Source organism: Myodes glareolus, chromosome 14 (assembly GCF_982192425.1).
Source record: "Myodes glareolus chromosome 14, mMyoGla1.1, whole genome shotgun sequence".
In the NCBI taxonomy this organism is placed as follows: Eukaryota; Metazoa; Chordata; class Mammalia; order Rodentia; family Cricetidae; genus Myodes; species Myodes glareolus.
Genome location: NC_142039.1, coordinates 18377917 through 18405833, shown reverse-complemented (window position 1 = coordinate 18405833; position 27917 = coordinate 18377917). Strand labels below are relative to the sequence as shown.

At 43.9% G+C, this 27917-nt stretch overlaps 1 protein-coding gene across 27 annotated transcripts in view; it reads left to right on the top strand.

Moving 5' to 3' along the window:
* The window catches only part of Celf2 (CUGBP Elav-like family member 2), an 811194-nt gene extending 798785 nt beyond the window's left edge, over positions 1 to 12409 (top strand). For 18 of the 27 annotated variants that reach the window (XM_085699122.2, XM_085699123.2, XM_085699113.2 and 15 more), the window contains 3 exons: positions 4174 to 4317; positions 7069 to 7240; positions 8600 to 12409. In XM_085699122.2, the coding sequence (XP_085555248.1) occupies positions 4174 to 4317; positions 7069 to 7196 (272 nt within the window). In that variant the 3' untranslated portion in view covers positions 7197 to 7240; positions 8600 to 12409. The remainder of the gene's footprint in view (positions 1 to 4173; positions 4318 to 7068; positions 7241 to 8599) is intronic. The other 9 variants (XM_085699129.2, XM_085699126.2, XM_085699127.2 and 6 more) reach the window with 1 other exon arrangement.
* The last annotated feature ends 15508 nt before the right edge of the window (positions 12410 to 27917 follow it).

Genomic DNA, 27917 nt, shown 5'->3' with positions numbered 1-27917 from the left:
GTCTGGTGTCGGGGAAGAACTTCTCTCCTGAATTCCCCGGCTTCTTAGTGTCCACGTCCCTTGAAGTGGCGTAGCTGCCTCTCAGTAAGCAATAGGCTCCGACTAATGACGTGATGACGGAATCCACAGTTAGAAATGATTCAGTTTCCTGTATAGGAAGGATGTCTTCTGAGAAAGAAAGTAAGTGATAGGTTCAATAAGGCAGGGTAATCCTAAGAATAAACTAAAGCTAATTATAAAATGGTATATGGCCTTGTTCAAATGAGGATAGCTTGTCCTTCCTTTTCATTCTTTTGCTTTATTGGTTGGTTATTTTGTTGAGGTAGGGTCTCATCCTACAGCCCAGGCTGCCCTTGAATTTGTGCCAGCCTTTATTGGCTCCACCTCACCGTTGCTAGGTTACCATTACACTTGTACGCTACCACACTCCACTGTTTTAACTTCTTTATTAACTGAAGTTGCTTTAAAGCAGTCAGCAATGTGCTGTTTTATTTTTGACTTGTTCAGAATATGAGAAAAGGTACATCAGAGAAGAATTTTTGTTTGGTTGATTTTTTTTCCCTTTTACCCATACTGTATAGTTACAAATGACTTTTGCTTGGATATTAATTTAAAGATCTGCAAGTGGTATCAGTTTCACTTTACAAAATTAGGATTTTAAGGAGATACAACTTGAAAATAGAAAATAAATTTTTCTTTGACAAATAGCACAGCTATCATGAATAAAGAAAAGAAATACATGAGACTTAAGTTACTCCTCAGCTCTTTCCTCTGAGCTATGACTGCATCTTTCTATAGGTATTCAAGTGTGCACAACTGTTTGGACACCTGTGTCCCCCTGGGTGTTTGAAAGGGACCCCACATCGTGCGCACCACGGGTCTTCCCTGGAAAGCCTATCTTTGTTTAGTTCCTGTAGCCAGTGTGAGAAGGAGCATGGGAGAGAACTAAGTCCTTACGTGGTTCCGGAGAACGCTGGATCTACATTATCCAGCATGGCATTACAGGACAGTATAATTTGTGTCGCTCAGATATAAAGCTGCCACTAAGGATAAAAATTTAATTGTTAAAGTCTGGGCCCTATAATAGTATTTTTCTAAATGACTTCTCCCAGCCCACTGCTGTAAGCTGCTTTTCTTTGACTTGTAAGGACTGGAGGTCATGATCACCACATCCTAATCCTAATTCAGGGATGTTGGCTACCAAGGATATGCTTTAGGGCTCTTTATTTTTTGGTAATAGTCATAGCTTTTGGTTTGTTCATTTCATTGGTTTGGTTTGTTTTTCCCTGCCCCAACCCGCATCTCTTACCTTCTCATACCTCTCTTGGTCATCTTGTCACCCTGTTCCTCTAGCTCAAGAATATCATCCATCTGCCATTAGTTTAAAATGAAGGGAAAGAACAGGTTTACTAATCAGCAGACTTTGAGATTTCTGTTCTGCAACTTGTCCTTGGTCTGACCTTTAGTTAGAGTTGAAACATACCCTGAACTATTTAGTCATGAACTCTGGTATATTTTTCCACCACTGGAAAATGAGCCACTTGAACTTGGCAAAGAAATGATTTAAATTAATGTTTCCATAGCTAATTTTCTGAAGGATTGTAGAATTTCTATTGAGCCTAAATATCAGGAAAGCCAATCACTTTTCATGCCATTGTGAGCATCCTCTGGGCTACTCTCATACATTCCCATCTCCTTTCCTTAACAAGAGACAAGTTTTGTACACACATAGTTAGGACCCCCAGGAACCCAACAAGAGGCCAATCGGCACTTGTGGTCTAGTGTAGCTTTGTTCTAGAAAATAGTTGCCTCTGGGCCTTGGGGTTTTGTGTTTCATCAGGCACCCTATGAGAAATACAGAATACAACAACCAACATGTAGGGCCCAGTAATATAACACAACTATCAGTTGAGGTGTTATGCTAGGAGAAAGTAGACAAAGAGTGAGTTGTGAACAGGTTTTTAATTACTTTTAGAGATCTAGGGGTGTCTGTGTGTGTGTGTGTGTGTGTGTGTGTGTGTGTGTGTTTGAATTTATATCAGCTATATCATTTGCATACAGTGAATGTTTTTCTATATGAAACTTTTTTTAAATCTCAGATCAGGAGGTTTAAAAGATCAAACTGCTGCCAGGTGGTGGTGGTGCATATTTTTAATCCCAGCACTCAGGAAGGTAGAGGCAGGTGGATCTCTGTGAGTTTGAGGTCACCTGGTCCACAGAGTAAATTCCAGGACAGCCAGAACCATGCAGAAAAACCCTGTCTCCAAAAAAAAAAAAAAAAAAAAAATCAAACTGCTTCTTGATAGTGGCATGCATGGCAGAGGAGGGGGATTAAGAAGACGTTGATAATTGTTCCTGGGAAAATAATAAACAAAGGAACCAATACCTCTTTTTGTCTGTCTCACTGTTCATGGTCTCCCCCTGTCTGACATGGACAGAATCAGAATGTAGATAGCATTCTGGATTCCCAGGATCATTCAGGTACACATAGTCCATATTGTTCATTACAATTTTGCTTATTGCTCATGCTTCAGGAGTAGCAGCATTCCTTACAATACAAATTGAGCCACATAAATCTTTTGTTTAAAAGGCACACTAAATCTGGGATACACATTTGGCCAGTATGCCTGTGACTAAGAAAACACATAGTACAGTAGCACTTAGCATAGCACACCTGTTTTCAGCATTTGAGTTTTTACATCTATCCATATTAGGACCAGAAAACAGTTAAGGAGCAGTGTCAACTATAGTTGTCTTCCTTTAAAGCAAGCATCCCTTGAGCTAGATTAGAGAAATATCCATAGACTCTGTAAGCAATATAGTAATACAGACAAAGTGTTTTTGGGTTTTGGTTCTTTGTTTGTTTGTTTGTTTTTGAGACAGGGTTCCTCTGTTTAACAGTCCTTACTGTCCTGGAACTCACTCTGTAGACCAGACTGTCCTCAAACTTGCAGAGATCCACATGTCTCTACCTTCCAAGTGCTGGAATTAAAGGCGTGCGCCACCACTGCCCGACACAGACATGTTTTTAAGTAAAGAAGAAGTAACTACATCTATGGCTTCAGTAAAGTCTCATTCTTTATGGCACTTTGTTCATTAATTTTTCTGGGAGCAAAGATGTGCCAGTTCACTTATTTTCATCAAGTTCTTTCTAATCCTCATATCCCTCATGTCCACACACATGGATACCATTCCCCACTGTAAGAGTTCTGTAGGGAACTCACAGGATCCTGGCCACAGATCTCCACATGGAATAGGCAGGCACATCCCCTGGGTACAGAAATCACTTCCCCAGTTCTGTGAGTATCTTACCAGCATCCAAGAAGTATCCCACCTTTATCCTCTCTCTGTCCAATGCATCTGGTTTCCTTCTTCTCATTCTTTTAACTTCCATACAACTCTTTTATTGGTGAGTCTTGAGTTCAGTGAGAAACTTAAGACAATTAGCTTTCCAACATTATAGCTAAAAAGACCTTCTCCCTTCCCCCTTGGTTTTTGGAATTTGCATGGAAAGGGAAAGGCTGTGTTTAAGTCAGTCTTGGAGAAACTCTTGGGTCCACTGTACTTACTCAAGTCTAATTACCTGTCAAAATTGTAAGATTCTAGCTACCTTTCCCCCAGTTGTTAACTCCCTGCCAGTCATCCTAATAAAGATGATTATTACCGTGTGTGCGCACAGATTTGCCAAATCAGAACTGGCTGAATAACCGGGCAAATGATGGAGATATCTGAGCAGCTTTGTTGTTTTGTATTCATTATTCTAAATTGCTGCAATTTGCTTAAAATGCAAAGAACATTCTCCTCCACTTCAGGAGATAGTCTACACATAAAGCATGGTCACCCAGGAGTAGCCCATGCCTAAATCCTATTCCTGTCCTGCCCACTGCTGCCACCTTCACACCATGGAGATGAGGCTGATGAGCAGCTAAAGTGAGCCAGGGATTCTCTGTGAAAAAGAAGCCCTCCTCCCCACCACATGCCTGCCACCAATTAGAACATGTTAGAGGAGAAGTGTTTTCCTAAACATCGTGCTGGCACTTAAAATTCTCCATCTGCTTATTCTTTATAAGAAAAAGCCAAATGGCTGACCTACCTATTACTAAAGTATTCCTAAGAGGCTTTGGGGACTAAGACTTGGGGGATACCTTACTCTGATTTTTTCTTCCTCTTTAGGTCCAGAGGGGGCAAACCTCTTTATTTACCACCTTCCACAGGAGTTTGGAGACCAGGACATTCTGCAGATGTTCATGCCCTTTGGAAATGTTATCTCTGCTAAAGTCTTCATTGACAAACAGACCAATCTGAGCAAGTGCTTTGGTATGCAAAAGAAACCTAGCTAAATATTGCAGGTTTCCCAGTCAGGAGTCAGGATAGGGCCTTCCTTGTGGTGGTGACTCCTGACTTTCTAGCTGCATGTAAACAGATTTGGGCAAAGTTATTTAATCAGAAAAGGGGGAAGTGCTGTATAAAAGGGGACATTCCTTTATGTTAGATAATATTCTATACTGTAGTATTAAAGTATCTTCCTATATATCTGATTCTTCCTCACCATAGAACAGTAGTTGTTTCTTCAAGCCCTGCAGATGAAGCTGTGAATTTTCAGTCTGTACTGCTACAGATGACCACTGTTAACACTCTACCACTAACCCCTTACTCCTACAGTCTCAGATAGCTGAAACACTGTATCAGGGCTTGCTACTCAATCTTTAGCTTACAAATATACACACTCATAAGCAGGATATGGCCAGGTTGCTGCCACAGCGCATCTCTGTAGAGTGTCCCATGGCCACAGAGAACAAAGCATTATGATAAGCTTGGATTGTAAGGTTGGCTAGGGCTTTGTGCACAGGCCAGAGCACAAGACTATGTAGGTGTTCATCAAACACTACAACATACCTAGCTCTCAGGCTTGCACCCTTGGGGTTCAGAAGGAGCATCTGTTCTCGCCTCACATGGTCCTATAACAGAGTAATGAAAATTCCTGCCCCAGTGTTTCTGTATGACAAGGACAAAATTTGTTAAATCCATGGCCTCCTTATTTTTCAAACTGATTTATCCACAAAGATGTTAAGAATTCAAAATATTCATTGCCTTGTTTAGCAAGCTCTGGCTCAGTGTGCATCCAACAGTTTGTTGATATCACTCCTACAGTTTAATAATTCATATTGTGGGAGGTGGTACATTTTATAAAATAAGATATGAGCAAAAAGAAATAGGGTTGTATGTGTTACAAAGAAAACTGTCTAAGGTAGAGTAGTTCTCAGAGAGCCAGAAGTTCAGACTTGATCTGGCTGGCTGGTAGATAGTGTTTTGGTTCTGCATCTCTGCTGCTAAGGTCTTTCCCCATCCAGGACAGCCTAACCCTCAGGGTTAGAAGAATTAGTGCATCTCCATTTTCAGTGATTGTTTTTACCCTAGGAGAAAGGCTGTCAGCCCAAGCCCACTCCACCTCTGCTATGGGAACTGTATAGAAACCCTTTGTTGCTGAGGAGTGAAACGGAAACTAAGCTGTTATGTAGGGGGCATGCATGAGAGAGCCAGAGCTTACCTTTGGGAGGGTTTCCTGGGCAAGGTTTAGACAGACATATTTTTTCATAGTTGCATAATTGTCCTAAGTTTATCTGGAGACTGAAAGGAACAGTAGTCCATGATTTGAGAAAATACTATCCTCAGGCCTCAAACTACTGAACCAATATGTTCATGATAATATAATCTGTAGCTGTGAGAATCCCCGATATATTTTCAATTTGTCTTAAAAGCTTTGTCTCCAAAGTTCCTTGGTGAACGAGTCTATGTCTTAAGCTCCCAGTTTGCTGAGTTGCTCATCGTAATAAACCCATCCTTCCATCCATCTCACTCTTGACCCATTTCCATTCTTTAATCATCTTGCCACTTTCTACCTAAAAGACCCCAAGAGAAAGGAGAGGTCACATCAGGGCGAAAGTCTTGGATTTGAGATTACTTTTACTGGGAATTGGAGTTAATAGAAACATAAACAACCGTTTTTGCAATATGGCCTACCTACTGAAACTTTCCTGCCTTATACCTTGTGTCCACTTTTATCAGCTGAGAATTCTGCTCAAGTGTGTTCGTGTCCTTTGCCCCCTCCACTGGTTTGTAAAAGAATTTTCTCTTTAGTCTTAAACCTTCATAGTAGTAGATAGGTGAAAATACCAGAACCTTCCAAATTACTGATGTTTCAAAGTAAAATTCAATCCATGGAGTAGCTTTCTGTCACCACTCAAAGTCAGGAGGTACATATAAGCTCACCACTTGCCTGCCTGGTCTCGCAGTTCACTGTTAGGACAAACTCAGCTAGAATTCTCTTCTGAATCTGTGCAAAATATCTATCATTTGTTTCTCTCTCTCTCTCTCTCTCTCTCTCTCTCTCTCTCTCTCTCTCTCTCTCTCTCTCTCTCTCTCTCTTTCTCTCTCTCTCCCCCTGACGGAGTGGAGGCTTATTGTTGCAGATACAAATAACTGGGATATGTTGAAACAATTATTAAGCCCTGATACAAAAAGAAAGACATGTAACTTTTCTCTGGGTTTGTCTGAACAGTAATTCTAAAATGTTAAGAAGCTAGTATACATTATTCTAATTCACTTAATTCAGTGGTTGACTCATCCCAAAGCCCAGCCCTTTGTAGGCTCTGTCTATGAATATATATAGTACTTACTCTTTTCTGAGGAGTTTTTCCAAAGGATCCTGGGGAGTAGGGAGGGGGAGGGATACCAAACAGGGATACTTCAAATCACCAAAAAGAGGGGGAAAGTTCATAGAACAACTTAGCTTTAGTTTTCTGGAGAGAGCTTTTGCCCTTTATGGAGAATCTGCCCTCTGACTAGCTCTTTCACTCCTTGCCAGTGGGCATTACCGGTGTTGTCCACAGACATGCACTGTGCATGCATGGGACAGCTTAAACCTAGCAGAGCCCAGCTCAGGTCCTGGGACAGGCACCTCTCAGCATTTGCAGTCACACTATGCCGGCCAGCCCCGCCAGTCCCATTTTCTGCTTGGCTTCCCCTTCACCCTGACCTCCCTACCTCCTTCCCCTTTATGTTTTCCAGGTTTTGTTAGCTATGACAATCCAGTCTCTGCGCAAGCTGCAATCCAGGCTATGAACGGCTTTCAGATCGGCATGAAACGCTTGAAGGTGCAGCTGAAGCGCTCCAAAAATGACAGCAAACCTTACTGATCCTAACCCCAGAAGCTCCCTGCTCTTATTTTAGCTTTCTTAGGGTAAGTCCCACGAGCCAGCCTGTTCTCAACAGGGAAGGCAGAGGAGGGACCACAATGCCAACTTTTGCCAAGAGAGACGGTTATTTTTACAATAAGGCCTCCATTCCTTCCACTCATGCCCCACCCAATTTGCCATAATTAAAACTTGGGCTACCTTGTTTCTGTTGAGTAAATTCCTTCTCTAATTGTGCCACTGTATTCTCCTTTGTTTTGCAATTTGAATATCCTTACTCCTTTTTAAATTTTTTTGTTTTGCTTTTTAAAAGAAAAACATATAAACAAATAAATGACATCTTGAGATTTGAAAAGGCAAGCAAACACTAATGTGCAATTCTAACTCTGAAACCACTGGTGCCCCAAGAGCACTGCCTGGAGAGCTCACCCCTCCTTGCCCGCCCGCCCCTCAGAGGCCCTGCGGTTGAGTTAACGTGGTGGCCTAGCAGAGGGAGAAGCCAGGAGAAGCACTTAAAACACCACAGAACATCCTCCCACTACATTGGTTTGTTTTAATATAAGTAGGATTTTATTTTAGGGTTCAAAGAAACATGACATTTATTGGTCAGATTATTACACTGGTTGTCTATTTTGTTATTGTTTTATTTTTGTTTTTAGAAAGGATTAATGTAAAAAAAAGATTTAGAGATCTGTTTCTTAAAGCTACAGGGTTTAAAAATAAAATAAAAATGAGTGAAAATACTTGATGTTTCTTGAAAGATAAATTTAATAATAAATAAATACATAAATAATACATAAATAAAAAAGAAAGCCACAGGCCTGTAAATTTTATTTGTAAAAAAAGCATTTCTATTTTTATACAAAATTTTTACTGCCTCAGAAATAATGGAAGTTATTTATTGCCTATTGTTAACTTATTGGGTACCTAAAGAGCAGTTCTCTGTCCAGCTAGCGCCTCCTGAAGTAGTCTCTAGAGGAATTGTTCTAGGAACGGGCTTTGTCTCACTGTTGAACCCTAGACCTAAAGTTCATGCTTTATCCTCTCGTTGTTTGTATCTGTCTGATTATTTTGTTCGTAATTTCCATTACCTAGTTTACAGCTCAGTTGTCTTGACTTCCCCATATGTCACCTTTGTTCAGACTGGACCCTCTCCTCTGTCCCTTGCTAGTCCCTCACCCCAAACACCCAGAATCCATCCCCTCTCACTCTCTCCAGATGGATTCTCTTGGGGTTTCATTGTGCTGTGGAAAAAGAGTGTAAGAAATGCAAATTATGTGACTGGCTCATAGACTCCCTGAAGACCTCAGATTTGCATTAGTTTTTCTCCTGCACCCTTGAAAGTGATTTTGTTGCTGCTGCGTAGATTCTGTGTAACTTTTTACTCTTCCTTGTTTTTTCCCTAGACATCTTCATGCCCGTTAGTTCACCGTTTGCCTAGCATGTCCCTGTGGCGTCTCAAAAAAGTTCCATCGTCCCGTCATTGTTTCTGATGTCTTTCTGACCTCACATCATATTTGGTTCTCCTACTGACCTTTGATCTAGTTTGACCTTTGAAATTTGCATGTGACCTCATCTAGCTATGAATTCTGGGAAGTCAATGTGAAAAACATTGCTGCATTCATGCAAGACTGAAATTATTAGACAAATTATAGAAAAAAACCTGTGGCAAAAATGTTTTTTTTCTTATTTTTTTTTTCATAAAACAGACTTGAAAGTATTACACAGGGATTGGCATTCTTCCCGGTCACTGGTGACAATAGCAATATGTGTCCAGGGACACAGAATGTTGGTTTCTAACAGACTACTTCCAAAAACAGTTTGAGAAAAAAAAACTGTCTGATTTTAAGTCTCTAGAGGTCTGTAATAGTTTTTACATTTTTCAGGCAGTGTAAAGTTTTTGATAAGGCCATTTTAGGTGGCTCACTTTCTCATTAAGATATATATATAGAACCACTTTTTGTAGATTAGTATAAGAAAAATATTTACCCTGTTTTGGGGCAAATGCTACCTATTTGTGTCACCTTTTGCTGAACTGACTCACAGTTAGACAATCCATGGTTTAATGCACATGAAATTACCTATATTTTATACTGTTTCAATGTACAGGAGAAAGGTTACTGTAACTGTGTCATGTTGGTGCTTCTGTGGATTCAGTTGTGGTCTCATCATGAGTCTCAAGGTCTTAATGTTATTTGTTGATAAGACAAGCTTAGAATTGGTTTACTTAAAACAAAACAAAAAAAAGAACTAAAAAAAAGTTGTTTGCTTAAAAAAATAATTTCATGTGAGAGAAAAAAAAAACTATTCCAGAATAAGTTTTGTGTTGGCTTGAAAAGCATTGATGTCACTTTTTTTATTGTGGACTATTAGATGTGTTTGTGTTCAGCAAAATGTGATCTGTTTTGTTTTTTCTTTTAAAGAAAAAAGTGAAAACTATATAGTGCCAAATTCCAAAGGTACTTCCTCCCTAGAGCTTCGGTGTGTTTCTTGTGAGAAGTAATTTGATAACATGGGTATTTTATTATGTGTTTTGTATAAATCCCTAATATTTAAAAAAAAAGGTTACAAAGTTTGTTAACTTGCTATTCTGTGGTCTTGTTGCCTGAAATTGTTATTGTTTGTTATTTCTCTATGCTGTTTTTTGTAAGACATTGTATAAGTGCCCATGTCTCACTTTTTTAACCACTCTGCACATCAATGCTGTGAAGGCAACCCTCACAATGTATTTTCTTCATAATATCTGCAAACCTCTAAGGTGAGAAAGTCTTGAACTTTTAACCCTTTCTACCCAGAGCTATCTGGAATGTTGGTAACTTTTTATACTGTCATCCTTGGGTTGTTTGGGGGTGTTTTTGATTTGGATTTTTCCTTCTATATATCTTCTAAGTTCTTATTTTTGTTTTTTAAGACCCTCCCCTCCCACCAAAAACTCTTTTTCTTATACCATTTTTTTATTTTCTTTTTTATCCCCCCCCCCTTACTACTATCCTATGCTCCTTTAGTTTCAGTTTAAAAGATTGAGTTAAACCCTGTGAAGGTAAAAACAGGTAGACTTAGTCCCAACATAAACCCTAAAAACACTGTTTGCTTTTTGAGATCAGGTTTCATGGTATGTCCAAGTATACAATATTTCCATACACCCTGCAGTTAAATGGCTTTTGTATGGTCCAATCTTTAAAGGAATTTTGCTTTTGTTTCTTAAACACTCCTAAGTAATGCTGAATCAGCCATTGTGCTAGGGATTCTTGGACTCCAGTGGACACTTGAATAAGCAAGGTGTCCGTGGGAAAAGCCCACAGGCCTTTCCTTGCCTCTCTGGTTTTCTAGGGTGTTTTGACTTTTGATTGAACACATTTAAAGGGGCTGACCATGTAAGAGGAACTCAACTCTGTTCTTCACCATAGTTACTAACCAAATACCCAGGACCAGGTCCTGTTGCCACTTTTTAAAGTGCCGTATTCCGCTGAGTCTGGCTTTGTATGAACAGAAGTCTTGTTCTGACAGACCCTAATGTCATACCTACAGTCCCAGCCCACACCCAGCCTCGGGGGAAGCATACCCTTCCAGCTTCTGGTCTCAGCCCCCTTTTCCTTCTCACCCACCCCATGGTTAGTGTGTGTGTGTGAATGTGATAGCCCTGAGATGGAAAGGATTAGCCTCTCACAATGCAAAAAACAAGTTTCCTCCTACAGCACGTGCACTTCCAATGACATGATTCGTGTTACCCCACACCTGTTTACTACTGCCGGGGCCTTCCTTCATCCTTGAGGGCTATTTTGTACTTTCTGCAGCACTCAGCTTAATAACAAAGTGGTCACACACATTTCTCAGTCTCTACTGTATGGTGGTGTGTAGATACACGTGTAGAAACACAAGAGAATACCAGTTGTATTTCATAGACCATCTCATTCAGAATCTATTCATTTATCAATGGTATAAATCTTTTAAAAAAATCAGATTTTTTTTCCCCCCATGGATGCAAACTGCCCTCCTTCCTCTTAACCCACCTGCAGTCCCCCGCAGAGGCTCGGGCCAGGCAGGCACTTTCTGTTGAGTGTTTCTAATTTTGCAGGCAACCAAGACAGTACATTGAGGGGGAGGTTTTTGGTTTTGCATGTTTCATTGTAAGAAAGATAACCTTCCTCAGAGACAAACTGTCCTCTATCTTTCAATGTCAAAAGGAAAAAGCTGCAAGGGTGTACAGGGCCTGTTTCTGGAAGACAAAACACAGGGAAGCTGCGTCTTTAAGAATCAAGTGTAGAACATAGTCTTTCAGACTCACTCAGAGAACTCTGATCAGAGCGCACCTCCAAGGTGTCACAAGTTCATCTTTCTTTCACCGCAGGGGTTCTAGTTCTTTGGCTTGTGCTACTCTGGAATCATTTACTGTTTCTGTTTTTATTATCTTAAGTGCTAATTAAAAAAATAAAATTTTAAAAAAATGTAGTTTCATTACCTTTTGAATAATGTCATACAAAAAAATGTATTTGTGTTTTTTGTGCTGTGGGAATTGTTGTTTGTAGATTAATAATACCATTTTGTTTAGAATTACAAAGTAGTTTTTAAATATTGTCTGAGAAAAGCCAAAGTTAATGCAACCTAGTGGAGACTGTAAGACCATTTGAGTATTGTTTGTTTTATTGATGCATTTGGATTTTGTTGTTTGATGGAATTTGAGCCAAAAAACAAAACGCAGGCTTTCCTATTTCTACACCTGATTGTACTTATGCATTTTGTACCAGTGGGATTTTTTATACTGGAGATTAAAAAAATGGAAATTTTTGTGGCTTACTCTTGTGGGCCCCTGACAATGACTGATTTCAAGTTTGATTTCTGGTTGATAGAAAGAAAGTTGCTTTTCTTTTAAGAATTAAAAACTTTGGCTTGATTTCTTTTTTCCCTTTGCTTATATCTAGCATTAGAATTTTGTCTTAAAATACAGCGGTAAGTTTCACTTTTTATTCTGTATTGTGCAGTTACACAATAAGATAATTAGACTTAGAAGTACTCAGTCACTTTAAGTGGATAAATGTATTAGTTAAACTTTAGGAGTTTGCTTTTTTGCTGTTTAGATCAAGGTTTTTTCTGACCCTCTGTCCTCATTGTGAACATAACCGTGTAGTTGAAACAGTCAGACTTATTTTTGTAATGTATGTTACTGTGTGATGCGGTTTTTTGCTTCTGTCTCCAATATTAAACCATTTTCCTAATAATTGTTTCTCTCTCTGCGTGTTGTATCGTTGGTAGTCATTCTGTGTTGGTGAAGCATCTACACACCTCACTGTTGCACGTATGTTTTTTTTCTATATGTTGTGTAAAAAGATACAGTCGATTCCACCTAAGTGAATATCTGATTTGGGTGATGAGGAAACTGCACATCTCATCCCTGGTTTAGCATAGCTTACCCTAACCGCTGCTTCTGAGGCAATACGACACCTTTTCCCAGTGATTCATCCAATAACTGCCTACAGGGCTGGACTTGGCAAGGCCTTTAAGGGTTTTTGACCACATGTGTTCCTTTCCTTTGCTCCCCTCTCCCTCATATCCACAGTTCCTAACTAACCGTAAGAAGAGCAGAAACAGTAAGTCCAAAGTCACATCACTACAGTAAACTTAGAAAGGGATCATCTTTACAAGAGGTGAGCCCTCAGGGAAGGACCAAATAATACTAGCTGATCAACAGGGGGTATAAAAAGAGTTAAACTTGGCTGTCTGCTACATTAGTTGATATATGTATAGAAATGCATTTCTACATGCTAATCATTTTAATCCAGGAGTAGCTTCAATTATTACAACTGACAGATGTGGGAAGACTGTCAGGTACTCCCGTGAAAGCTGAAATGAATAAGGGAGGTGGGGTGGGGGACTTCTAGAGGGGTAGCTCATGATGCCATAGGCCCATGTTCCATCCTGGGTGGACACAGGATAGGAACGAGCTGTGTTCCCACTGTCCCCCAGCCCCTGATCAGAGAACATCCCCCACTCTCCTTGCAGTGAGAGCCACAAGCCTACCTTGCTCAGGAATCCGGCTCCCCTCAAGGTATTTCTCACAGAAACCATGGGTGTCTACTCTTCCTCCCTCCTCTTCTCACTCCTCCTAACCTTTCCATGCACACGTCAGGTCACCCTGAGCCTGGTAGAGCTCTGGCTGCCCACCCTCTGGTTTCAGAAGGCCCCTCAGGCCCCTGTTCTTCAGTCAGATCAGCAACCTTGGGCCTCCCAAGCAGAAGAGAGGTGGCTCTTTCCTTAGGCTGAACAGCTCACCGGGAATGAGCTTCAGAGTTCTAAACCTACACTGCTGGAAGCTGATTTCTAGCGATGCTTCTGCTGTCCGTCTCACTGCCTAGTCAGTCTGCCTCTGAAAGGCCACTGCTTCCGTTAGCGAGGAAAGATGGCTGACGGTGTGATTGCTTTTTCTGTCTTTTCTGGAAGAAGGGGTGGCATAAGGGAGGGGAAACTGGGGAAAGAGGATGATCACATTCTTCCCGGGGTGTGTTTCTTCTGGAAATACAAATATGGCCACCATGCAGCACAAGGCATAACATTCACACACAGAAAGACAAAGTGGGCTTCCCCACAGAAGACACAAAGGCTTGTTCCTGTAAGCACGTGGGACCATCAGGTTGGCCACTACTTAAATTAGCACTCGGTGTTGATTCTGGAATGCTCCACTACGGTGTGAGCAGGTCTGTCTACAGCCCGCACACAGACCGCTTTGAGAAACCACAGAACCATATACACTTCCTGGCTGATGGACGCCACATGCCTGCCAGGCCACAGCCATGGGGTGTGAGCCGCAGGCTCATAGCTAGCAAGCTAGGCAATGCAGTGAACATACGCGGACCATGAATCGTTCCTGATAAGTGAATAAAACATTGTGGCCAGACAATCAGCTTATTCACTTATCAGGAATCGACTGTTCTACTAATTCACTGTTTTTGTTTTTCATTTCTGTTGTAGTTCACTATTTTTGCTGTGTTCTGTTTTTTTTCCCCCCCTTTCATGCTTGGGCAAAATCACTGGGAATATTACCTTCATGTGACCATGAACCATTTCTATTGAGTGAAAATGGTATCTTAACAAAATCTATGCACTTGCTATCAGGAACACAATACTGGATGTGTCTTATATATATTGAACTATATAGTACTCGATTTCTTAAATAAAGCTTAAGAAAGGACTCGTGTGTAAAGTTAATGTGATTATTTCTCAAAGCAGTGTTTCTAAGGGATATTGTTTTAAGTCTTGAGTGATATAGGATATTTTTCATTAAAATTATATCATTGTCTTTATGGATTAATTAATATTCAGTAAATTGACTTTGGAAACAAAACAGTTGGTGGGGGGAGTTCTTCCGAGTGCATTTTAGCACGGGCTGGAGACCTATCTTTCTGATGAGTGTGGCTAATCTCTAGCCAAGGGTTGCAGGAGACGAAGCAGAAAAATCCCTTCACTTCCAAAGACCACTAGAAAGCAACTATATGCAGCCTAACCTAGAAAGCCTTTTGAATGGAAGGCAGGCCCGAGAATGGTGCTGGTATGTGTCAGTGCGGTGTCAATGAGGTGGTACTAAGGCCACACCCTGTGGAGGACAGTGGCAGTTCTCTTCAGGGCTATAGCATGAGGGACAGCTGAGGAAGCACTGCGCATTCTGAATGAGACGGTAAGATTTCCACGTCACCTGTGAGGGGAGCTGGCCTGTAAGGGGAGCCAGGCTTTATGCCCGAAGCCTGTTGTTTGGCCCTTTGAAAGAGGGCTTTTGAAATTTTCCTGCAGGCTTTAAGTTTGAACAGAATGGCATTTCTATTAGATCTTTCCACCTTGGGAGTGTTATGATACATTTGCTTTTTTTTAATGTATGATTCTCAGAAAAACTAACTTTCTACCTGAAAAATGGCACAGACACCTAACCCTTGATGAAACAGATCGTATCCCTTGTGGTGAGGAACAGAAAGAGTATGGCTACTGAAAACTCACTGAGAAGCCAGAACTCTTCTTCCATCTCCCACCCACCACAAACTTTTAACTTGTAAACCTGTCATGCCCCAAAGCTTGTAATGAAAAGTGAGAGTTAGGGACAAGTTGTCAATCAAGAGAGGGGCTTCATAACACATTGTGGGTGGCACCACGCTGTCTGAGAGGGGTAACACTAAAGCCACAGGTGTGCCAGCTCCACCCTTAGGAGCTAGCCAGCCAGAAGACACCATTCCCTTTCTTAAGATCATGTCCAAGGCTATTGGCAGAAGTATCCTGAGCCTCAGTAGCACAAGAAAAATGCAACCTAGCACATTCCCTCTAAGAGGTCTGCAGTCCTGAGTCTATAGTGTTCCATGCCTGGAAATTCAGCGTGTGCTGCTGGGAGGCCAGCTCAGACTGCTAGCTGAGTTGGCCTCATGCCAGGTCAATACCAAGAGCTGCTTTATGGGGAATATTACATCTTCTTAACTTTGCTGGTGGTCACCAAAACAGCTCCTCCTTGCTGCATCAGAGGGATGTCTTTAAGGCCAAAATGTGGATCGACAAAGAGAACTCACATAGGCGTTGTGTTCGGTAACTGGTCAACCACGGCTTAAGCTGCACACAAGGATCCCCAAGTGTGGATCACTGGTTGATGTTTCTGTCATGACGTTGGTGTGAAAAGCACAGAAAACAGGCATATGCCCTGAAGAGCCCACACTACCCCAGTGTGAATGCCATCTCTCCCCTTAATTGCTGGTTGTGCCTCTATGTACCTTAATTTCCTCCTTAGCATAACAAGGGTGAAGTTATACCTCATGGGTGCAATTGTGTACCAAACACATACAAGATGATTGGATCACAACATAAACTGTTCAGTAAGACTCAACGAATGTGTATCAGTGCGCAGTCCAGGCTCGGCCGCCTCTGTGGTGTCCTCTCAGCCATCTCTGGAATGCCTCACAGCTCTCTCTGGGTTTCCTGGGTAGCGCAAGCATGGCTGGCCAGAATCTATAGTCTTCCATTGAGAGTTATATCCTAACAAGCCCTAGAATATACAGCTTCCCCTCCTGAGAAACTGTCCAGAGATGACAACCTCCTATGAAGCCAGCAGACCAGCACATTCTCGGTGAGCTCCTGTGTGTCTCCGAATCATGCCTAGTCATCATTCAGTAGGAGAGCCTGGCTCTTCCAGTTTGCAGCCGACACAGAAGAGACAAGGTCGCCTGTAGAACTGCCTCTTGCAGACCTGCAGGTTCTAGACCGGTAGGTCTCAACCTCTTTGGGGTTGCAGATAAGATATTCTGCATATCACATGTCTGCATTATGATTCATAACAGCAGCAAAAATCACAGTTATGAAGTAGTAACAAAATAATGTTATGGTTGGGGGTGGTCACCACAACATGAGGAACTGTATTATAGGGTTGCAGCATTAGGAATGTTGAGGACCGCTGTTCTAGGCCATTCCAAGGCACATCGGTGTCTTTAGCAGCAGTCTGGCTATGTCTGTCTGTGACCATGCTGGGGGGAGCAACAGCAGGGCTCAGAAGCACAGACGGAGCTGAGCGCAGAACTCTCTACAGCATCCCTAGTCTACCTCCAGTTAAACCAAAACATTCTGCTCTTGTTATTTGACTTAGTGCCCCCATCGTGTCTCAATTTAGAAAAACAATTTCGTGAGCGCACAAGAGAAAAGTTACTGCTCGGCCACAGGGTAACAGCAGCTCTCACTGCCTAAGCCTTGGAGCACTATAGGTGGAGCCTCCCCTATCTCCCCACACCTCACGGCAATACAGTCCAGCACCCGCTAGTCACCAGGTACTGAGCACTGCTGGGAATGCCTGCGCCCAGGCAAGATGTGTGCTGTCTGGGGGAAAGGACTGTCTCACTCTATCCAGTGCCTCACAGTGATTGTGGAGGCGGGGAGAGAGGGTGAGTCAGTGGGCAAACAGGGTAGATGCAGGAATGTGGCCAGTGATTTGCCTGGGACTGTAGAAACACATTCCTTATTCAATGGACAATAACTAGGAAAATTCATGCAGAGAGAGGTCTGGCCGTGGCATGGGCTGAGGATGGTGCAAACTGAAAGCCTCTTGGCAAAAGTCAGGAACCACTTTGGGGTTCTAGGGCAGAGGTGGGAATGAGGAGGAATAGTTGTGCTTGTGAGCTCCAAATATGCATAGAGAATCTCCCCCACAGAGTTCTCAGGCACAGGGTCCTCAAGGATGGGAAGACCCGTAAGTTGGCGCCCTCACTGACAGTGTGCTGGAGGCTCATGACGGGCTGCTCACCCAGACTCACCAGCTCATACCTAAGTTCATTACCGAGCTGATGCAAGTGGTCCATGTGATCGGGGGCACATTCTAAGCAGTTTAGAAAGAGTTCCCATGAGAGAACTTCACCCTTTTACAAACTATGAACTTAAGCAAATCCTGCCAGCCTTGCAGAAGCAAGGAAAAGATCAGTGACCAGGGCCCCTGTGGTATTCCAGCTGGAGCTGAGCAGTGAGCTGTATCCACCACAGACTCTGCAGCCATCATGTCGTTAGAGCTCCAAGGGCCCAAATCTGAAGCTCCCTCCCCGCATCCATACCCCCAGCCTGCCCCCTCCCATCGCATCGTGACTGTGTCGATCCCTGATGTGGCTTACTCAGCTCTCCTTATACGCTACGTATACCCAGTAGCTGTAATATGGGGATCACTACCTGCTTGCTTGCTCTGGCACTGACCTCAGCAGAATAGGGGTTCAAAACCAGGAGAGACCCAACTCCCTTCCTTGAGTCTGGGATGAAAATGAGAAAGTCTGCCTTCCAGGGCTGACTACAGTAAAATAAATAAATTACTAGACTCTTCGGTAAAGATTGTGACAGGGCTGGCAATAGGCCTCGGCGGTAAGTGCTTCAGTGCAGGCACAAGGCCCTGGGTTCCATCTTCAGCTCTGTAAGCAGCAATGTGATGACCACGGAGGTGTCACACACCTGCAATTACAACTGTCTCTGAAAAGATAAAAACCCATCCGGTGGTGAGAGAGATGTGTGAAATGCTGTCAGGTGCACTTTCTGCTTAGAAACTCACCATCCGCCATGACGTGAAGTCTCCACATCCCGCGGCCAGGTCCATCTACCTAAGTGTTAACCAGTGTTTAAGGTGCCCATGCCTCCTCGAACTGTGTTGCCATGTGGCATGCACTAACCAGGAGCAACAATGTGCCAAAGAGCTACTGCCTGGGTTTAGCCATGACTCTGCCGCATATTAGCTGAGTGACCTTTAGCATGTTAGTAAATCTCTTCCAGCCATAACATGAATGCAATGATCATAATCCTACTAACATGTAAAATGATAGTTTATCTACTGCAGCTCAGTGGGCAGCAGGGCAACATTTATACACTAAGCAGAACCCATGTTCTAAGACACTTGGGAAAACAGTACGAGAAAACTAGAATCCCTGTAGGAATCTGGGGCTACTAGGGAAAATTGCAGACTAACTGATCGCTGCATGCCTTTAACCTCAGCATGCACCTTTAACCTCTGTCTGGAGAGACAGAGGCAGGTGGAGTTCATGCAAGGCCAGCCTGGTCTGCACAGTAGTAAGTTCAAGGCAAGCCAGGGCTACGTAGTGAGATCCTGTCTCAGAAAATTACATATTGGTGGAAAGTGGGGAAATCGTAAGAAAGGAATGAGGACTTTGGAGCTCAGAAAGGGCAAGGAATAAATACTTCCAATGATGGAGGAGACTTTGAGGGAGTCTGACAGATCAGAGTGCCGGTGGAACTACACCAAGAACAAGAGTGTGACAGTGGCGGGACAGGAGGGAGGAGCAAACAGAAGGCCAGGGTAGCAGGGGACATCCTCAGGATGGATACAGAAGAGGATTATCCTGGGAAGAGAGGGTTCAAATCTCTGCTGATCTTGATCTCACATAGTGAGGTTCCTGAGACATAAGTAATGAGAGAGAAGCAATCATGGGAATCCCTGGGCTCATGGTGCCAGAATGCGTGGAGGAGAGAACAGGACATGTCCTGAGCCTTGGGCCACACCACCAAGAGATGCAGGGGCACGGTGTATTGTGAATTCTCTGGGCAGCAGGGATGTTAGCATCCTGAAGCTGCAACCCTTCCTTTCCTGCCTCTCCCCCAGTGGATGACAGAGGCCGGCCGTTTCTACCAGTGAAGACAGCATGGGTCCCTTCTCCTTATTCCATGTTGGCTAGGGACTGCCAAATTCCTTTCAATCCATGAACCTATGCCATGTGTATTCTCAAACATCTACTTCCAGCATCTGAGAAACCGATCCTAATGTGCCCTAGACTCTAGGAAGGGAGTCAGGGGACCCAGGGTTACAAAGTGCCATTGATGGGGACTCAGACAGAAGTGATTCTGCACAGCAAACAATGCAGGTTCACTCCTCTACAGTTTGGATCAAAGACAGTAGCTTATAAGGTGGTCACAAGCACACACACACACACACACACAAAATGATTTTGCCTAAGCCACAATTTACCTCATAGATCTCCAGCTAATAAGAGAATTAGGCGTCATTTACTGGTACAACTCCACACACTACTTCGATGTTTTGCCTACTTCCAAATGAAGAATTGCTATGAGGGTCCTCAGGGGGCAACAGTGGGAGATACAGTTCATGATGGTGACGGCCAAGTTAAAACCACATAATATGGCAAGCATAGGAATCAAGGATACAGTTAAATTTTTAACTGGAACACTGGGCTGGGGATATAGCTCAGTGATTCTCCTCAGAGGGCCTGGGTTCAGTTCCCAGAACACACATACACACACAAACCTACACACACATTTACAGCAGTATATTTTCCAATTACCAGTAATTGCATTACTGGTTCACTCTCTCCCTGATGCCCTCATCCCTTCGTCCCTTCCTTGGACCGAATGCATCACTGCATTCTCACTGAGGCTCACTGAGGTGGAGGAGTGCAGAGTCAGCAGTGTCTGTTGTACACATTACTTTGTAATAAAGTGGGGGGAGCATGTTTTCCTTCTGTCATGCCTATGTCAAAGCAGCTCTCTCAAATCCACAGTAAAATCCCCGACCTGGAACACGCTCATTTCTAGACCCAGTGGTTTGATGGAATCATCCAAGTAGCTGCCTCTCCTCTCTTGAGGATAGCACTCACCAAACACCGTCAGCCATGGCCTTTCCTGAGTGAAACCCCTGCTCGGTCTGTCAGACTCTCACCCTGAGGCTGCCTGGCTTAGCTAAAGGTAGACACCAGCTGTGGTGTGACCCTGAAACAGAGCAGGGTGCAGTCTCACCCAGGTGACATGCAATGTCGCCTGGCACATGCAGGGGACACTGTGAAATAACCCTGGGCCAGACCATAGCCTGGCCCTGTGCCACCTCCCTCCTCAAGCTGCCCCTGCTATGATGCCCATTACCAAGATGGTGTCCCTGCAGCAAGAGCCTCCTAGCAAGTTCCACATGCAAATGGAATCCATTTACACCATTCAGTCCAGCTCAGACACCAGGGCAGAACACAGCCACCCTGATTGCAGCCACCTGCAAGCATGAATGCCTCTTCTCTGATGGGGATTTTACTCCAACAGATGAAGTAGAACAAATAAGACACAAATGGCCTCTCAACACCCAGCAACCACATTTGGCATCTCTGCAGTGCGCCAGGGACTGTGCCTTATGAGCTCTGTCTGTCGTATCTCCGTTGACCCTCACAGTGGTCCAATGAAGCAGACATCACTTCGTTGCTTTTCATTTGTAAAGACTCCTGTATCCTACCATCTCTTCCGGTCTATGGGCAGCAATGAAAATGTCAGGAAGCCATTACCTTCCTCACCGCCTCTCCCTTCCCTGACTCCAGCTCTCTGTGTCATTGCCATTCCAGAGTTTACCCATCTCAGGCAGGGAAATAAAGTCAACCCAATGATGTGTCTTTTGGTATTTCTATTTTAGTAAGTAAGTAAACAAACAAACAAACAATAGGTTTCACAGGGTGTAGAGGTTTACAGCTTCTAATCTCAATACTGGGGTGGCAGAGGTTGATGGCTCTCTTGAGTCTGAGGCCAGCCCAGTCTATGTAGCAAGTTCCAGGCTAGCCAGAGCTACATGGGAAGACTGTTTCTAAAGGCATGAGGGAGGGCAGGATTTATTACCATCTCATGTATGTGTATCATTTATGTTGATCATACGCACCCCCCCCCCATGACTCTCTTACCCTCCTCCCTCACCAGTGGACTCCTTTTCTTCCCAAATAGTCTCCCTTCTACTTTCTTTAATTGTTTGCATCTAGATTCTATATTAGAATAAAATACACAATAGTTATCTTCTGGGCCCCAGCTTATTCACTTAACACATGACCTCCAGTTCCATCCATGTTCCTAAAAGTGACCTGATGCATTCTGGTTCATTACTGAGTAAAACTTCATGATGTCTGTGTATCTCATGTTCTTCAGCTTGCTCAGTTGCCTGTCTATTGTGTGAGCAGTGACACGGCAGACATGGATGTGCAGACAGCATTGCAATGTCCTGACTTGGATGCTGTTGAGTCTGTACACTCAGGAGTGCTGTAGCTGGATCCCGGCTTCCTAGGCTTTAACGTCAAGCACTTGATGTTTTGTTCTTTGATGTCACTCTTACTGAAGGTAAGGGCACAATAAAAAAAAAAAATCACAATACCCAATGACATTTGAATTCCAGAAAACAGCAAATAATTCTATAGCATTAGTGTGTGCCAAATATTGTATGGAATATTGCTCTTGCTAACATTTTGTTGCTGCTCGTCTCATTCAAGTTTAATTTGGCATCCTATATTTATATTTGCTAAGTCTGACAGCCATCCTTTGGGCATACCAGGGTTTCCTTTTTTTAGTAACCTCGATTGGAGTAACGCCAAGAGATAAATGGTCTATGTTTGCCCTTGCAGACAGGAGATCATGTTTATAATCACAGTGTGATTTTCCCACTCAAAATGCAAACCTTTCATGATCTTAAGAAAGGAGAGAGAGAGAGAGAGAGAGAGAGAGAGAGAGAGAGAGAGAGAGAGAAGAGTAGAAGCCTTTTATTTGCTAAACATATGCAGTTGGGTATCTCAAGGCATATATCTGAAAGCACTAAAACCGCCATGTGTGGGGTATGTTGGGAGGCACATGCTTCTACATACACAGCTCCCACAACCTGATCTCCTTGATTCTTTCCACTGTGGATATTCAGGCCGCAAGAACAAAAGAAAATTACACTGAAAAGCATTCAGCAAAGTCCTAGTGACTTCCCCACCTCCACCCACCCACACTGTTATGGTTGAATCAGAATTGGTGACTTAGCGGAAGCAGCATTTGTGACATTTCATAAGCAATTTAGACCCATTAGTCTAAAAAATAAAAAAATTTAAAAAAAGAAGAAGAAGAAGAAGTCACTGTGGCTCTTCACCCTTCTCGGAAGCATCTGTGCGTGACAGCAAGGGTGGATAAGATGGAACACTGTGACCGAGCTTATCATAAAAGCAAAAACCTTGCCTCGTGTGGCATGTTGCCCCACCTATCCCTAGTTACAGAGATGTCCCTGCCCCAGGACTCCATGACAATGGCACTCGGAAAGACACAATTTGCTTTTCCTAAGGGTGTGCCCAGGGCCAGTTTTTCACTGCTATAACAAAACACCAAATAAAAACTGTGGAAAGGAGGGCGGAGGGTTGGGGTTCCTCATCTCAGAGGCCTCAGTCTGGCTGACTCCAGCGCTCCTAGGCCTGTGGTAAAACAGCATTGTGGAGGACAGCCTCGGCAGCATTGTGGAGCACGGCCTCGGCAGCATTGTGGAGGACAGCCTCGGCAGAGGAAATCAACACACACAGAAGTAGAGAGATGGAGAAAGCGGGAGTAACATGGACCCTCAGGGACACACCCCAGAACTCTGTTTCCTCCAGCCAGGCCCAGCCTTCTGTAGTTTCCCCACACAGTGATAGCCTGTCCAATTATGAATCCATCAACTATTAATTCTCACGATCCAGTAACTTTAAAAAGCCCCAGTTCTGGACCATGCAGCAGAGTCCACATCTCAGGATACAAATCTTTCGACAGACACTTCATCTCAGCTCCACCGCAGCCTCACCCTACCATCTTACATCTTCCCGCCCCTCCCATCCTTCCCAGAGCTCCTTCCCTTCATGGGCCCAGTTACATTCCTTCCTTTTCACTGTCCTTCCTTAGTTTTGATGTTTCCAGAGTCACAGGCAGCCGCCTCCTTTGACAGCGCTATGACCAAACGCATAGCAACCTGGACTTCCAAAACCGCTTTGGTACTTTACATTGTGTGTAATCTCGGGGGGAACTGGGAAACAGAATAACTGTCCATGTGAGAAAGGTTAACTTTCTGCGGGCTCTTGCACCTCTGTCGCTGCAGAGCCCAGGGCTCATCCTAGGCTTGGGTGCATCTTGCTTCCAAGGAGCCATGTACAGAAAGACTTCATCCTCTGCAGGGCTCGAGACCTGACTGTCCCTGTGCAGTAGCACACAAATATAGACATCACTTACTCTCTCCTCTTCCCAGGCATCTGAAGCCCTCACCACCGGGCAAAGTCTCTGGTGTACAAGACCATGGCTCAGTCAGTCATGTGCTTTCTGTGTCAGCGTGAGGACCAGAGTTCAAGCCCAAGGATACATGGAAAAGTAACATCCAGCAATGCCTGTGATCCCGTCAGTGCTAGGCAGACTCAAACAGCAGGAAGAGAGAGACCCTGTCTCAAAAAGCAGTGTAGAGAAAGCTAAAAAGATACCCACTGGACCTGAACACACACACACAGAGAGAGAGAGAGAGAGAGAGAGAGAGAAGAGACAGAGACAGAGACAGAGAGACAGAGAGAGAGAAAGAGAGAGACAGAGACAGAGACAGAGAGAGAGAGTGCACAGGTACACACATAGGCACACAGGTGAACACACATGGGGAAAAGTCCCCACCTTCAAAGGCCTTTCTATACCAGTATTATGGGAGTTGGGCATCCACATGGGAAATAACTGCTCAGTGGTGAGTCTGAGATGACTGAGATAGAAAGCCTCAAAGTCAGAGAAAGCTCTGAGCAGCCAAGTACTGGCCACTAGGAATAGAGTAAGCTGAGGGAGTTGTTGGGGGATGAGGTCTCCAACTCCTCCCTTCCTGCGGCCATACATTACACTATGTCTCCTGTTCCCACCTCTGACTTTCCCTCCTCGGAAGCATTAATGGTCATAAATGGGACAAAGAAATAATTAGAATTTAATCGCGCTCCTATTTTGCGTGGCTCAGTTGGTAGGGGTCTTACCTAGCACACACAAAACCCTGGGTTCAGTCCTCAGGATCCCACAAAACAGGGCATGATGGTACACAGCTACAATCCCATCCCTGGGGACATGGAGTAGGAGGACCAGAATTTCACGGACATCCTTGGTGATAGGGGACTTGAAGTCAGCCTGGGCTACATGAGACCTGTCTCAAAGGGGAGAGGGGCTCTAAGGAGATGGTTTCATTTCTAAAGTCCCTGTCTTGCAAGCCAGATCCCCACCATCCACATAAAAAAGAGGTGGGCTGTAGAGAAAAGATAGTCTTGCTGAATCCATGAACTCCAGATTCAGTGAGAATGAATTGCAAAGCAATAGCAGAAGACACCATTGGCCTCCACACACACAGAGAGAGAAGGGAGATGGGAGAGACAAGCAGACAGACTCACGGATTGAGAAGGACAGGACCAGTATAAAGAGTCATGAAGTCATTCATCTCCTTCCTTCTCGCACAGACAGTAAGAAAAGCCCGGAGTCAAAAACAAGGCCAGGGCAGAAGGCCATGCAGCAAACCTCCAATACAAGAGTGCAGAGGCAGCCAAGCCCTGGTAAGCGAATGTTAAACACACCTATTATAGCAGTGACTAACAACGCAGGATGGAGTACACATGGTGTAAACACCTTTAATACAATTCTAATTCTCTCTCTGCTTCAAGAGCCACACACTGTTATGGCAACAGAACAGGAAAGCCGATCACAGTATTAATTTGATATCTCGGCTCCATTTGTTCCACATTTACAATACAACGCTCGCATAATAAGCAGCCGGGCCCGAGCCAGAGCTGAAAAAACGCTCTCGCCGCTGAAGGGCACCACGGAGCATCCGCTCAGCCTTGGGTTTTGTGAAATAAAAAATAAATAATAATTTTTTACAAAGAATGCCAGGTTTGTCTCCCAGACAGTCTGCAGTTTGATTGACAACACTTGAGAAACAGGACTGTGTAAAGGAGGGACACAGAGACCAGGAAGGCGGCGTAGCCTGCGAGGAGCAGCCTCGATTCTGAGCTAGGAAAGTCACCCAGCTGGGCCTCAGCCCCAGGTTATTGTCTCCCTACTGAACACCCCCATTCCTCCCAGTGACTCACTTTACAACCAGAGAGATCTGGTCCAAAGAGAAACCTGAGCAAAAAGCCCTTCACTTTGCCACTTTTATCTGTTCCTTTTCTTGCTGCTGTGACGGAATTCCTGGCAGGAAGCAGAGGGAGGAAAGGTTAGTTGGAGCTCGCTGTCCAAGGGTTCAGTCCCTCACAGAGGGGAAGGTGTGGAGCTCATGGTGTGAGAGTACAGAACCTCACAGGGGAGAAGGTGTGGCAGCTGGAACAGCTTGAAGCTGCAGCATCCAGAATGTGCTTGCTTGCTTGCTTGCTTGCTTGCTTGCTTGCTTGTTTTTCAGAGGACCAGGATGCAGAGAGTACCTGGGGCCAAGAGCTGGCTGAACTGTAACCCTAATATTTCTAACTCCTCCAGCACCACCTTGCCTCCTAAAGACTATATAGACCCCAAATTATGCCACAAGAACCCATGAGGGGCATTTTTAATCCAAGCCATCGCAGGGTTGCCTCTTGGATCAAAGCGTTATAAGTTGAAAGTTTCATGAATTTGAAAATACCCTAAGTCCACAGTTTATATCACATAACTAAACACAGTCGTCACTCAATGACGTCTGAGGCTACCACGTGCCTACACCTAAGCACTGACAACAACATCAGACATCATGAAAGCGGTTCACTTCTGGTGGGGGGGATAAACCTTTGGAGAAACAACCCTGGATCGCTAGCGAGGGTGCAGGGTAAACTGTGGCACCCGGGGGCCTCACAGAATAAATATCCCCATCACAGTCTTGATAAGGAGCAAGACCCTTGTTCTCTCTCAAGCAGCCTGAAAAGGCCCTATCTCTCAACATCACTATCCTGGGGGTCAGGTTTCCTCAAAAATATTTGGACAGACAAATTCAGACCATACTACTGGAAGAAAAAGAGAGGAAGCAAAAAAAAAAAAGGTTCTGTATTATTCTGAGTCTCACATAGCCCGGGCTAGCCTCAAACTTACCATATCACCAATGGCAATCTTGAACTTCTGATTCTCCTGCCTCTACCTCCCAAGTGCTGGGGTTACAGGTCTGAGCTGCCATACCTGGCTTTAATGGGGCTGGTGAGATGACTCATCTTGGTTCTCAACTTGACTACATATAGCATCCACTAAAACCCAAGCAGCTGAGCCTGGCTCTCAGGGCTTTTCTTCATTGGATCTTTTGAGGTGCTAAGACAAACCCTAAATCTGGGTTACATCATCTGGTGGCCGCCCACGTAAAACGACTTAGAAGAGGGAAGCTTTTGCTTTTTCCTTCTCGCCTTCATTCTTGCTGCCAAGTTCACCTCCCCTACTGGCTCATTACTTTGCTGATGTTAGAATTCTACATTGTGATCTGACAAGACACATGTGGTTACTAATATTTTTTTGTATCTGTGGAAGTTTGCTTTGTTACCGAGTATGTGGTCAATCTTCGAGAAGGTGGGACTGGTTTCCTCTGCATATACTGGATTTTTGGGATCCAGTCTGTTTGGATGCTCACCTTCCTGGACCTGGAGTGAGGGGGGAGGAACTTGGACTTCCCACAGGGCAGGAGACCCTGACTTCCCTTGGGGACAAAGAGGGAGGAGGAGAGGGAGGGGGGGAGTGGGAGGGCGTTGGGAGGAGGGGCGTAAATGGAAACTTTTTATAATTTAATAAAATTACTAAAAGAAAAAAAAAAATTTAATAAATAAAATTGTTTTAAAAATCAAAAAAAAAAAAAAAAAGAATTCTACATTGTGGAGATTCTAACATAGACTGAAGACCAGCTAAGAAATCTAACTGTGTACTGAGCCGCTATGAGATTCTTGACCTTTCTGGAAGGAGGCAGCCATTGATGGACTAGGCACACCAGTCTGTAAGTCACTCTAAAATATCCCCGTTAAAATACACTCATCCTATCAGCTTTGCTCCTCTAAAGAAACCTGACTAATGCACTGACTTCCTGCATGCTAAGCCAAGCACACTGTCAACTGAGCCAGCAAACCCAGCCCCCAAGAAAATTGTTTTAATGTCCCTAGGAGAAAATTTAAGACTCCCTTGCCCTAACTCTACCCAATTATACAATCAATTCTCCCCCACCCTCCAAGAATACTAAGACATGAAACTATGAAGTGGGTCCCCACGGACAACATGCAGAAAGGAGGCAGAACTGAACAATGAGGCTTGCATTCTGAGGAACAAGACAGCCAGCCTCCTCTCAAGCAAACAGGGCTGTGCTCCCAGCCAGGAAACAGGGACCTCTTTCTCCAGAGAAGCCGAAACACCTCTGGGAAAAGGAAGATCCACAGACGCCACACACAGGAGTCCTAAAGATCAGCTAATTAATATTCTCCTTCCCCACAGACCCAAGACAATGAGCCCCACAGAGGCTAACCCACCTTCACATACAGCACCAATCAA